The following is a 14,181-nucleotide window of genomic DNA, read 5'->3' on the forward strand; positions in this document are numbered from 1 at the left end:
TCCAGTTTGGATTGTCTCGCGCAGCCAGACTGACGGCAGAAGGTCTGGACTCATCGCAGCTTATTGACCAAAAACCGCTCAAGAAGATATCTGAAAAACATGTAAAATAAAAATGTAAAGTCGATGTCCCTACTATAACAGACTGTTGTGCATTTAACAAATTATTAATTTAAGAACGGTGAGCAAGTTTACTGCAACAATGAAGCTGTGAATTTCTCATATTTTTGAAAACCTGGCGCAAATTTGTCACAGTTGTAAAAGCTATGGCTTCCTTCTTCCATAAGGGGGTTTGGCTTCGCGACGGCTTTGTTTCCAGATGGAACATTAAAGAATGCAACACACGTCATTTCTTGTGCCATACTTTCCGTGGGTTTGACGTCTGAGGCTGAGCATAGATTGCACCTAACATGTGACAACTGTCACTTTTAATCATTTTAAAATATCCTTGCTGAATAAAAGTATTCATTTGAACAGTAGTCTATCATTGCAGTTTGCAACAATTTAATACTATAATACTTTTTCTGTTGTTTTTTATTTTATCAGTGCAAATACATTGCAAATGCAAGCACACCAAAAGTCAAGCCACAAAAATACATTTGTCATTTTGATTTTATCAGAGTTGCGTTTCCATTCGCCTTTCATCCAGGTTCAGTAGCCCAAGTCTCTTTCTTCTCCCATAAATGCACTAGACAGCTGAGACAGATGCCAAAAAACAGAAGGTGCTTTCTTCTCTGACATGAAAATGCAGCTGTGGCATCATGTACCTGTGGATCACAAGATCAATAAAACCTTCTGCTGGCAGAGGTAAAAAATGTAAGACCCCCTCCTTCTCTTCCAACATTGAATTGTGGATTTGTTCTGCTTTGTTTTTCCAAAGGAATCATCTGCAAATAAATTTTTTCAGCGCCCTGCTTTTACGGAATATTCAAGCATGGGGATACTTTGTCTAAAAGTCAAACGTTCAAGCTGAGGCATTCGCATGTGCCCTATTCCATTCTCTAATGCTATTCTGTACTGGAATCGCTGCTGCACAGGGAGACCCTGTCTGCAAGAGGGCTGGAAAATTAGCATAATTGGCCTTAATTACTGAAGGTTTTAATCAGCCATAATAATGAGGCCACGCTTTAAGCAGGTGAAAGACACTTTTACACCTGAAACAGCATGTGTCATGGGAGAAACAGGACGCTGTTATGTCCTTGTCACTTTCGATAGGAACTTTAAAAATTACAACAGGCAGTCGCACTGTTGATACACAATTTTACCTCGGTTTCTAGGTTAATACTCAAGCGTCTGAAGCAAAAAATAGCATTGCTTTAGGACAAAACCTTTTTCATGCATTAAAAAATTAGAATATAGTTGCAGACGCTCCATTTCTCATGTCATTTGTTGCCTGCGAATTGAGTCGCGCCAGCTAATTCCTTCCTGAAAGGCTTTTTCTTCTCAAAGTTATGGGGCGGGAGATAAGCCGTTATTGACCACCTCCTCAGAAAGGATGGTTTGTGTAAGGTTTGTGTTAGCGGCGGGAGTCTGTCTGCTCTGAGGCCACACTCGGCATGTCAATACTTTAATCCCCGCATAGCTTCTCTCTCTGTCCATCCTGCATTTGCTACCAAGTAAAAAAGAGCAACTGCTCTCTCCTTTCAGTAAAGATTTGATTGCTGGGCTCTTTCTCCAGGAAATATGGCCTAATAATGAATTAATTAAATCATTTAGATTCATTAAATCATTATGATTCAAGTACTTAAGCACTCTTTTTAAAAGTTTGCTAATGGAAAAATATACTTAAAGGTGCTCTAAGCGATGTTGGGTGACGTCACTTTTTGTTGATGTTCGAAGTATTGTCAAACAAAATTGAGGCTAGCTCGACCCCCCCTCCTCCTCATTCGCACACTAACCCCCCAAACCCCACCCCCAAATCCTTCTATACCCCTTTTCCACCAAAAAAGAACTGGTTCGGAACTGGTGCTGGTTCAAAGTTAGTTCGGAGTTGGTTCAACTTGCGAACCTTCTCAGAACCGGTTTGTTTTCCCACTGACTAGAGCGCCCAGCGAACGACGTCGTTACGTCACTGTGTACGTCGCCATACAGAAACGCTAGCAAGTACATTATTTTGGGATTATCTCTAACTTGTGTACCATGAAGGCTTTAAAAACAATTGAAATAAGTAAGTCTTTTAATCTTTTCCTTTGATATGTAATCATTTCTGATTAGTTATGTACCTCTGTCTTGTGTCTTTTTTCTTTCCGTTTATTTGTTCTATGTTTTGACTGTTTTCTTCTTTGCTTACATAATGTTTTCAATAAAAAAATAAAATTTAAAAAAAGCTAGAAACGCTTGCGCCAACTTCAAGCATAATAATTACAATGGTGGACTACATCGTGTTTCTGCAAATGTTTCTCCTGGCTTTGCGGTCATAAAATATGTTTAGGACACATCTAAACCCGCCCCCAGCCCCCGACGTAAGCATGACACGGTGGTAAAAGAACGGTTCTCTGGTTCTAGTCCAGCAAAGAGTTGGTGCCGCTTTGGAACCAGTTTTCCTGGCCGAGAACCGGTTCTTTGGCTGTCGAAACACAAAGAACCGGTTCGCGAGTAGGCACCGGCTCCGAACCGGCTCTCAAAATGCTTTGGTGGAAAAGGGGTACTTGTCAGTTATTGGCTGGAACAGTTTGTTATGATTCGTGGTGCGGGTTAGCCCAGTTTGTTTTTGTTGCCGTTTTTGGAGCCTGGGGTGTCTGCAGAGACCGTGTTTTTTTACAGTGTGTTCAGGGGACAGGCAGCTAGCGGATAGTGAGGAGATGTTTGCTGTATGTGACAAAAAAAAGTTTGGTCTAAAAAACGCATGACATCGCTTAGAGCACCTTTAAGTTTGAACTCTTAAAAATATATATATATATATTTTCATCAGCATTCATGGTTCTATGAAGAACCTTTAACATACATGGAATCTTTCCATTACACAAAAGGTTCTTTATATTGGGAAAAGGTTCTTTAGATTTTTAATGTTCTTTGCACTAAGGGAAAAAGGTTATTTTAAGAACTGTTCACTGAAAGGTGTTTTGGGGAAACCCAAAATGGTTCTTCGATGGCGTCGCTGTAAAAAGCTTTCTTATAAATCTTTATTTTAAAGAGTGAATGTAAAGTTTTGGCCACTTTAAAAAAAAATCTATATATTTTAGGATTTGAAGTACACTATATGCATTCAATTCAAGCGCACTTCTTTTTCACAAGCACATAATGAAATATCTTACAATCTACTAGATTTTGTTCAAACTCAAGAGTCTTTTTATCCTAAACATTTATCTCAGTTGTGTTCCAAAGTGTTTACTAGAATCGAAGTCACCATGAAATCTATATGGACAATTCAAATTTATGGAATATTGATGTAATTATTATAAATGATTTATCTGTGCACATTATTATTTTTTTTTTAATTCATGTGTCCTCCAAAATATATTCCACTGCCGCTTGCAGTGACATCTCTTCTCTTCTCTGATGATGTGTTTACTGGTGTGAGGGCGGGGCAACCTGTCACTCACATGACATCACTGCAAGAGCAAACCACCACCATCAAATCAATTCCCCATGGACAAAATCAAGTCCTAGCCTACATTTCTTTTCTTGTTTGAAAAGCCATTTCACTGGGATATACAACCCAATTGAGAACAAAAGACTGTCGTAACTTCCGTTTGATGCCGACTTTAGAAAGCTATCCAGATGGTGTAGTTGAGGCATCTAACAGCAGGAGTGAATACTACCTCATAAATTCTTTAAAAAATGCCACCTCATAAAATACTTAAATTTTCTAATGAGTTTAGGTTGGTAGAAGCTAACGAGGCTATGCTAACCATGCCAAACATTCACTCCATCTGAAATCGCATACTGTATAGTAGAAACTACATCTGGTTTGAAACTTAATCCTGACTGTTAAAAACGCCATTTTATATAGTACGAATGTGTGAATAAAAATGTCTACGTACTACATCCGTCATGTTGTTATTAACATGTGACTTACCAGCGTCAGTTGCGTCGCTTCACTTCCATTCACAGATCCTCTCCCATGGCCTCATGGGATAGTAAAGTGTCCATCAAATGCGCATTTCAGTCAGCGAGTGTACTTTTCACCAATTCTGTGTTAATGAATACTATGAATTTGGACATAATACTTGGCTCACATACTGTTTTTCGCCTACTATATAAAATGGAAGTAGGCATATTCAAACGCAGGAAATTACTTCTTTAAATGAGTTAAAGAAGATGGATCATTTCATATTAAAGGTCAGTGAGGTCTCTCTTCATAAAATGGCCAGGAGCACATTAGACAATAATTAAAGGCCTTTGTTTCTGTGGATAAAGGGCACGTACTCAGTGAAGAAGCTGACAGTCATGTTAATGGTTATTATTGAAGATGAGCTGATTAACTATAATTCGGGAGAAGTCATGATGGAAACTGTGCTTTTGTAAACTTACGGTGATCACAGTTGGCTACAGCAAAGCCTTCAGCAAAATCTCTGTTCAGCACATCAATGATGCAGATCTAAACCCTCACGCCATCTCGATCGTTTTCCCAAAAGAACAATTCTGGCAAGGCTTTCTGAATACCTCCAAAATTCAGATTCCCTCATCCTTATCAGATGTAAAATGTCTTATTTCAAGAACATTTAAAGGGCACCTATTATGCAAAATTCACTTTTACATGGTGTTTGAACATAAATGTGTGTTGGCAGTGTGTGAGCAAAACCGCCCTAGAATGATAAAAATCCATCCAGTGTTTTTTTTACAATCTCAATAAATCATGAGCACTGTCTCAGAACGAGCTGTTCTAAGATTCGGCTCAATGTGACGTAGAATTGAGCAAGCCCCACCGACGTGGTTTGATTGACACTGTGGTTTTGGCATAGACCCCGCCCTCGGTGATCTGTACACCAGCCTCCATTGTTTCAACAAAGCCGGTGTTCTGACGATTTGTGCTGCCTTGTCGAAAATGTCTCTTAAGAAACATAAGTGTTCTGTTGTGGGATGTAATAATGTACATAGTAGTTTTCACTTACTTCCCACATCAGAGCCACTGAAAACGCAGTGGATGGATTTTATTTACGAAGGAAAGGCGCCACTAAACTTCCAAAATACGTTTATGTTTGCGCGAATCATTTTCTGACACTGTTTTGTGAACAAGGGTCAATTCAAAGCAGGTCTTGCTTCAAAGTTAATCCTCAAGTGTGGATCGTTGCCTACTGTTCGCGATCCAACGTCACCTCCAGTAGAAGTAAGTGTATTTTATGATTTTTGAGCAAATATTAATTTCAGTCGATGTCAGCCAATTCAACAACAAATGCGTCTAAAGTTGTTGTCGTCGTCGTAGGATGTCTTTGTATATAATTTAAACCTTGTTTGCGTTAAACAAATAGCGTCAGACAGTTTTATGTCACGTATTATTTTTTGCAACAATAAATTAATACCTGTTCTATCTCCCTGCCGCATATATTTTCTTGTTCTGTAGCCATCTTCTCACATTTGCCACATAAGCACCTGTACGACAAGTAATGTAAACAAGACGCAACAGAGGTCCCTCTCATAAATGTAATTTCGTTTGTACGTAGCAAACGTTATCACAGTGCGCCAACGTTATCATAGCTTGTGTGTGTCTGTGTGTGTGTTGCACATCCAGGGGACGCGATTACAACTCTATAAGTACATAAATGTATCAAATAACCATTCCGAGACATCCTGGTCCATTCTCATTTGTGTTTCTTCTGCCGGAGTCTCTTCATCATCTGGGTCTGATTCCGGTTCAAACATGTACGGCTGAATGCCATACAAAACAGCGGGTCTCGTCCCTCACTCTCAGCCATTCTGCTTCTACCGACTGTTTATTGCCATAGGTATGCAAGTTACGCCCTCATCCAAAGGCAGGGCGGGGATATGCAGCTCATTTACATTTAAGGTGGTACACACCAAAACAGCTCTTTTTAAAACAGGCCCCAAAAATGACATTTTTAAATGGTTATAATAAATTAACTGTGGGGTATTTTGTGCTGAAACTTCACAAATACATTCTGGGGACACCCGAGACCAATATTACATCTTGTAAAAAGGAGCATAATAGGTGCCCTTTAAAGTAATACATTAAATGTCCCTATTTAAAGGAATAGGTCACCATGGATTGACATTCTGTCATGGTTTCCTCACCCAACCAAATGACTTTCTTTTTGCATGAAAGCTGGAAAACGTAAGTCCCCGGGTCCAGTTCAACTCAGTTCAAAATATATGTTTTTTTTTTTTTTTTTTAAGTTTCACAGAAGAAAATAAGTCATACAGGTTGGAACGACATGAGGGAGAGTAAATGATGACAGAATCTTCCTTTTTGGGTCTAAGAGGGTGATCTTGGCCAGAATCAGCTTAGCTATAGGTCTATATTACCTGGAGAAAGCTATTTTTTAGCGCTCTCATTCATCTCGATCAGGTCAATGTGACAATTCTGGTCTCTGTGACATCCAAGGCAGCACACAGGGTCCATTTCACACTTTTAAGAGCCTTTCAAAAAAAGGTAGTCAGAATGTAAAGCTTATTTTCAATAAGAAAGCTAACAGAGCCATGCTAACAAGCTAAATCTTTAACCCATGGCCAGATGCAATATATTTATCCTTATATTCAAAATGACACATTCTGTGCCTAATAGCCCAAAACAGAATGTTATGCCTCATCTTCCCTGTAGGATAATGCACATCTTCCCAGATGACAAAATATTCCTTGTTTGTCTAATATTATTGTGTCTACATGTTAAACATAACCTGCATCAGCACAGCAAACACTTTCAATTCCTTAACTCAAAAATACACAGAATGTGTAGAGAAGAGACATTTATTTAAAATACGTTTTGTGATGTGAATGGTACAACAGTGCTTAAACTTTTAACTTCCACATAGAAATGTTACACAGAATACGTTGTTTGAAAAATTTACCTTAGTGTATCCACGGGCAGTAGGATGTGACAAAGTTGTCTCTGTTTCCCAGATGCTTCGTGCATCGCCAATACAGAGAACACTGAACAATATTATGATGACTGAATACTATATTGATACATTTTTAAATAAACCTGGATCACAAAATAACCCTTCAATAAATGACAGTTTCTCAGTATAATTTGAGCTTGTGCAGGTATTAGTTTGGCGGGTATCATTTTAACCCTCAATGCTTCGTCTATGTGATTCACAATATAAACCACTGAACTGGACAACTTGGTCTGATCAGCAACTACTATGCTACTACTTACAAATATAAAGTTATTGTGTAACTATTCCGGCGTTATGTGGAGAATATGACAATATCATATCATAAAAGATTAGTATTCCATTGGCATAGCTATTACCAGAATAAATAACAAATAATTAAATTAATAAAACAGTGGGTTTGTACTTGTCAAAAGTATTTGAGGTATTACTTTTAATCGCATTTGTGTGTTTAAAATGAACCAGTTACAGATACAAATACACAAACTAACATCAATATCAACTGCAGTGTGAGTTTTTTTAGACATTAAATAAAGGGCAAAATCATTTTATAACATCTGCCTGTACATTTCAATGTGTTTTCAGTGAGGGTCAGAATGCTTTCACTCAACATCTAACCTTCATGATCACAGCATTAAAGTTGTTCTGCCAATGTTCAGCCCTTTAGTGATGTATAATGTACAGATGACTGTTCAAGACTGCATCTGTTATGTACTAGTTCATCATGTCTCTATCTAAAATGACCTTGTGCTGATGGCAAATGATAAAAACATCTAGGACAAGTGTTCTTTCTATGCATTCATCTGAGGCCAACCCCAATCCTCCATAAAACTGATAAAAGGAAACAAATGTATGAATTGAAACATAAAAACGAGACCTATTGTCTGTTAATGAACCGCAAGGCACAATGCGAGGTGGAAACAGCAATCAGTGATTAAACTACCCCCTATGTAGTCTCAAAGTAACACGTGGTTCCATACATTTCAATATTCTGAAAGCTGAATTTACTAAACAGTTGAGGCAGACTTTTCAACTACATGTCAACTTACTCTAACCTGACCCCTAGCATCTAACCAACCTTTCAGTCTACTAATACTCTGAGAGTTAGATGACATCTAGGTGCAAAGTTACTTATAGTTAGTAGAATGTCTAAAGTGGATCATCGAAATAAAGTGTTACCGTCTGCTTTATTCTATATTGTGCAAATTGTGTTTACCACTAGTATCTTGGTCATGTATTAGCATAACTCCTTAACTTGGGCGCTAAAACAATGCTAATTGATTAATCAGCAGGTGCAATGAATTCTTAGTAAATTATCTCCCGACTGCCAACCTAGATTATTTCACCGTGTCTGATTTCTATATCCCGATTTCATATGTTAGATTGTGCAGCCAGACCAAAGAATCCAGCTGTGAAGGTCTTTTTAGCTACACAGCGGATCTTGACATTATCTGTGTTAATCCATTTCTGCGGTGTTCAGAGATTTCAATGGAAAAGATATTCACTACGTGATTTAATTCCAAGAAATGTCCCCCCCGGTGAGTGATTCTGTAGTGCGATCTGAGTCATGAGGTGACCTGCAGTGAAACATTCAGGTTTAATAGATGTTGAGTGGACTCAGAGACTGACAGGCCGGCGGCAATTACGGGAGTATTCTTAAGTACTGGTTTGTCACAAGCTGTTTGGCAGTGACACACTTAGACAGTATTCAATGGTGTGAAGAAGAAAAACGATTAAACTGGAGGAAGGACTTGTATTGTTTGCTATATATTGTTTTTCTTTTAGAGGGAATTCTTAGGAAAGCCATAAATACTCAGCCCCAAATTTACATTCCATTTACATGGAATCAAACTCTTATCTGTGGATTAATATGTAGCTTGGGTGGTCGCACTAGATTTAAGAATTATTTCAGACCTGCAATTCACATGGGCAAAAGGATATTATGCAACACTCCAGGTCTTCTGTTTTGAATAAATTATTTTTAACATTTTGTGAGCTTAGAATTATTTGGTTCTATCTCCACTTTTTCTAATTCTCCACTTATTAATAAAATAAAAAGGTTCCATCTCACAAAACAGCAGGGATTTAAAAACTTTGATGCTCAATATCTCAGAACTACCCTAAACGGAGATAGAATTGTATAATTCTAAGCTCACGATTTCAAAAACATATTTAACATAAAAAACAAAGGAGGTTTTTGTTGCTGACTTGCTGCTGCAATTCTCCAATATTGTACAAATATTTTTATGCTTTAATGATATTTAAATGTGCTGTAAAATACTTTGTATTGCAAAGTATCACACATACAGTGTTGCTATTAGCTGACAGATATCACAATGTAGCATGTTAATATGAAATGTTCTGTATTGATTGTTTACTGGTGTTTTAACCATATTTTCAAATATACATTACATTGTGCTGTGTTTTAAGGTAGAAGGAAATGTCTGTAAATTTAACAGAAAAGGAGAAAATGTTTCTGAGAATATTTTTCATACAGTGTAGACTCTGTAAACAAATGTAACTGACTGTTAATAATTTAGCTTGACGATATATTGAATGAATTCTTTAGTAAGAAGAAATTAACTCCAATTTTGTTAACTCCATGTGTTGTTAACTTTGATAGCCTTAATAATAATACATTATAAATTCAAGTCCTGTGTCCAGCGAAACTGCACATAGCTTAATTTAAAGTTGAATTTAGATGCTCTAATGGTCAAGCATCACCATACGAATTTGCAGGCTAGAAAGAGTTCACCAAAATTAAAAATAGCATAATGCAAACACAAAATCTAGTGTTACCACCCCTTAAGTTTACTACTGTAAATACTGAGAATGAGTTTTCAAAATTAGAGAACGTGACACTGCAGAAAGCTGTGCTACTAGATATGCAAATGTAATTTTATTTTCAGTATGCGTTAGCCTGCTAATTTCCCAGCTCAATTAGGGTTGATAAAGAGTAAATGACGAAGGTCAACACCATTTTAAGTGCACTGATGTAAAGCCACTTGTTTCAGAGCAATTAAAGTTTATGTGACCCACTTTATTCACAACCAGATACAGGGTACTTGGGATCATTTGGATGTAGGTGACAAAACACTAAGTTTTCGAAATTGAATGCAGCCTTTTGCCCTTATGCTAATTGAAATGGTTCACATTATGATGCTAAAAACAAAAGAAACTACTGAAACAGTTTTCAATACCAAAACTACTGGGAATCCAACAATGGCAGTGTTTTGACAATCTTGTTCGGTATCATAATTAACCATTCATTTTTATCATATCTAACATTGAAAGATAATGAATGTCTATCATTAACCCTACAACACTTCCTCTTACTACAGTCTACAGTTGCACTAAAAGATTGGGTAGTACAGTATGTGAACACATCAGAGAAAAAATGGCGGAACAGAAAGAAGAAATGTGTATTTCAGAACACTGACAATCAACATTTTCTACTGAAATATGACAGCCGTAAACAATAGATTTGTTTATATTTTATGCATCTTTGTTTTTGAAGAAACACCATGTGCTTGCTGAAAAGCACAAGAGCTCTTAGATAATGAGTTCTTCTGTTAGAAAGGCACAAGCCCAGTGTTTTGTCAGGATATAGCGTGTTGCATTGCTACAGGATACTTTTGGTGCACACGCTCTGGAAAGTCTCGATAGTTGAGATGAGAACAACTAGAGACACGATTGTCCTCACATCGACCTTAATCTTCCAGATCGATGTTCAGTGATTATCCGAGGAAGCTTTTGACATTATACGTCCTTTGTAACATTCTGTTATGTACAAGATTCTGAGAAAAACAAAGTGTGTTTAGGACTAGAGCGACTTTTTCACAAGCTTTCAAGTTGTTGCGAATCATGACAGTGGTACCATCTAGAACGTTTGATTGCATTGATTGTTTCGTGTTTGAACATGTCCCTCGTCATATTGACGGATGGCCTCGTGACAAACTCATCACTACAAGTCAAATGATCCATTTGCATTGTGACGGAATGGACACAGAAAGAGTTCATTTGAGTAATGTTACGCTTTCCCTTTCAAATGAGACTGAAGTCCAATGCATGCCTTTTCCATGCACAACCGCTCAAAGACAAACAGCACACATACAGCCATGCAGATCTCAAGCCAGACCATTCGGTCAATCCTTCCAGCAGGACGGGCTCCTAATCCACACTTCTTCCTCCGTCAGGCTTCCTTTATTATCCTCGTTCCACGCATCCACTCAAGGCCTGGGCTTGATAAACCCGCTGTTGCGGCCCCATTCACACGGTCACCTCAGTCTTGCTGTTGGTGACAAAGTACGGATGTGGAGGCAGGTAGTGCTGGCTCTGGGCGGACGTCAACTCGTTCACTTGCTCCACGGTGGCGCTGTGCCTCTTGGGGCCGTACGTCTGCCGGCGGCCCAGCGTTTCTGTCCCCTCCCAGCTCTTCAGCATGCCGGGGTTGGCGATTGTGTTCGAGCCAAAAGCCAGTGGGTGGGAACTGTGGATCTTGGTGCTTTTGGACTTGTGTCCGTTCTGCTTTTGGCAGGGCAGCTCTGGGCTGTAAGGGTTGGTGGGCTCCTGCTCCAGACTCACCGAGTGCATGGGAAGAGCGCCTTTCACCGTCAGGTCGGCTAAGTGCCGTCTGTTAGTGTAGAAGTTTTCATTTGCTTTTTCAGCTGGAACAGAGAGAGAGCAAAAGCGAGGTAAATTCAACAACACTTCATTAGTCAGATGCAAAAAACACAACAACCTGATTGCTGATTTGCTCCCCACCAGAGAATTACACATTTAATAGATCAAGGGTAATCACTTGTTTGTCCCAATATGAGCCATTTTTCTCAGAAAATACTTGACCCGATCGTTTCCTTCAACAAACAACAAATAGAACCGGATGTTTTTGTAGAGGTATAAGTGACATTCTGCCACTATTTACTCACCTCCATGTCATTCTGAACCTGTTTTTTATTTCCTAATTTTTTTGAAGAGCTTCACACATATCTTTTTCATACAACATTTGTAAATAGCCAAACATGTACACATACACTCAAAGGTTTGGGGTCGGTATGAATAAAACATTTTTTTAAAAACTTTTATTTAGAATCCTGACTTTTTTTACAAATCATTTTGTGTGTATAAGTATAAATTTTATGTTTTTGGAATGACGTGAAGGTGAGTACCGGTAAATAATGTCAACATATTCAATTATTTTTGCACTATTAAAAACTTGGGTTTGTTTTAATTTGTAAAATGCAAATAGAGTGCCTCAAATATTTATAAGAGCAGTTAATGTTCCATTGTGAATGGCAACCAAAATAGTTAGTCTGCATCATGCTAATGCTTTTCTTTTCGCCTGAGGTATCTTTGAATACAAATTAGCCTGGATTGCTTCCATCATTAAATGGAAACATGCAGCTTGTTGCTCTTCCAGAAGATGGTTTGGTTTTAGGTTTTTTTTTTGTCTGTTGAAACTACTTCTTTTTTTTTACCTTTAGTTATTGTGCACATAAAAAAGCAATCTCACTGTTACTTTGCCGCTATTACTGTAATTGTTATTTTTGGACAATAATGTTTACAGCCATATCAACACTGACATTAAAACGGCAACCAACAGTTTCCTTAGAAAAAAAGGTGTTATAAATTTTGTTTGATGCAAATACAGTATTCACCATTTAAAGTGGATCAAAAAAGTTCATCAAAGTTGTCCTAAGACAAGAATGGGTATTGTTCAAAATTCATGAATAACTTTGATGAAAGGTTTTGATTCACTTCAAAAGTTGACTACTGTATTTTTTTTTAACCAGTGCTAGTCGATCACTGACAGTGTGAATCACAACTTGCTAAGACCAGATCCTACAAACGGGTATAAACGATCCTAGCGTGTCACTAATCTTTTTTTCCCCCCATAAATTCCATGCAATGTCGCTAACGGTCTATCGCCTTCCAACTCAGCCAGGCCTTAATTGGGACTGACTAAACTCTGCTTGAAATCCATCTCATTTCAGCATGACATTTTAGGCTTTTTAATTAAATATCCTTCAGGTGACCTTTTTAACAGCCTTGACACCCCAAAGAGTCACAACAAACCACAGATATAAAAACTCATACCAGGAGGCAGAGCGCAAAATAAGCCAGCCGGCCGAGAGAAGTGCTGTTCTTTGGTGCGACTCTTTCATTAACATCAATACGTTGAGATTAACGCACATCAGAAGAACTCAGGCACTTCGGCTCTCTGGCTACTCATCGGCTTGTTGTGTGGCTCGTCTCCTGGGCCTCTGTCGCTATAAACTGTCCTTTTTTTGATTTCCCAGGGATCGGTCTGTACAGACTGTACTTCAGTGGATTAGCAACTGAGTAGTTTCATCTGTGGCCGAAAGTCTAAGAGAAAGACTGTCATCACACGTCGCTACTTCTGCTGGTTGTTTGTCTATTGTTTCCTAGCTGTCATCTCACTGACGTCTTTCATAGGCTTTACTCTAATGCCAAACTAACTGATGTGAAAAGTAACAAGTAACTATATTACTACCCAATGTAACCACTGTAAAACACAACTTAAATAATTAATTAAATTATAAATTAATTAATTGAAATGATCACAAGCCGTACAAGAAGCTTCTATAATCTCCTGGTTTCTGCTTTTAGAACAAGCTAGCAATGTCACTGGTGCAAGTACTAATGATACTTATGTGACTGTGAAAGAGTAATGAGAGTTTTTAGCTCTCCTGAAATCAAAATCTGAAAGCAGAATTTCTAAATTAAATAAATAAAAACACTGACCCCCGGTTTCAGAGACAAAACTTACGCCTAGTCCAGAACAAAAATACATGTTTGAGCTGTTTTAACTGAAAACAACTTGCACTGTTATATCTTAAAATATGTCAGTGCTATTGTTTTGTCTCAAAGGCATGTTTATAAAAGCTACTTAAATATCATATACTTAAATACTAAGTAAGTGACCCTAAATATTGACATAGGACAGACATTATGTCAAGACAAGACCCTACGATCCAGATCTAGACCAATATGAGACCACCTAACATCCAGCATGCCAGTCCAACAACCAGATCTCAGACCAAGATGATCAAGAACTCTGACTAAAGGTGGCTATATTGAAGACTTTCAAACATTATTTCTTGTATTTTAGAGTAATGCACAACAAGAAAAGAATGCCATGTTAAATACT

General features: G+C 38.0%; 1 protein-coding gene across 1 annotated transcript in view; it reads right to left on the minus strand.

Moving 5' to 3' along the window:
* Positions 1 to 6,845: 6,845 nt before the first annotated feature.
* Positions 6,846 to 14,181, minus strand: part of shisa9b (shisa family member 9b) — a 48,633-nt gene continuing 41,297 nt past the window's right edge. The window contains 1 exon segment of the mRNA XM_077213487.1: positions 6,846 to 11,677. Within this exon segment, the coding sequence (XP_077069602.1) occupies positions 11,280 to 11,677 (398 nt within the window). The 3' untranslated portion in view covers positions 6,846 to 11,279.

This window comes from Siphateles boraxobius, unplaced genomic scaffold (assembly GCF_051911475.1).
Source record: "Siphateles boraxobius isolate OS27281-9 unplaced genomic scaffold, OSU_SipBor_1 66, whole genome shotgun sequence".
NCBI classification, from domain to species: domain Eukaryota; kingdom Metazoa; phylum Chordata; class Actinopteri; order Cypriniformes; family Leuciscidae; genus Siphateles; species Siphateles boraxobius.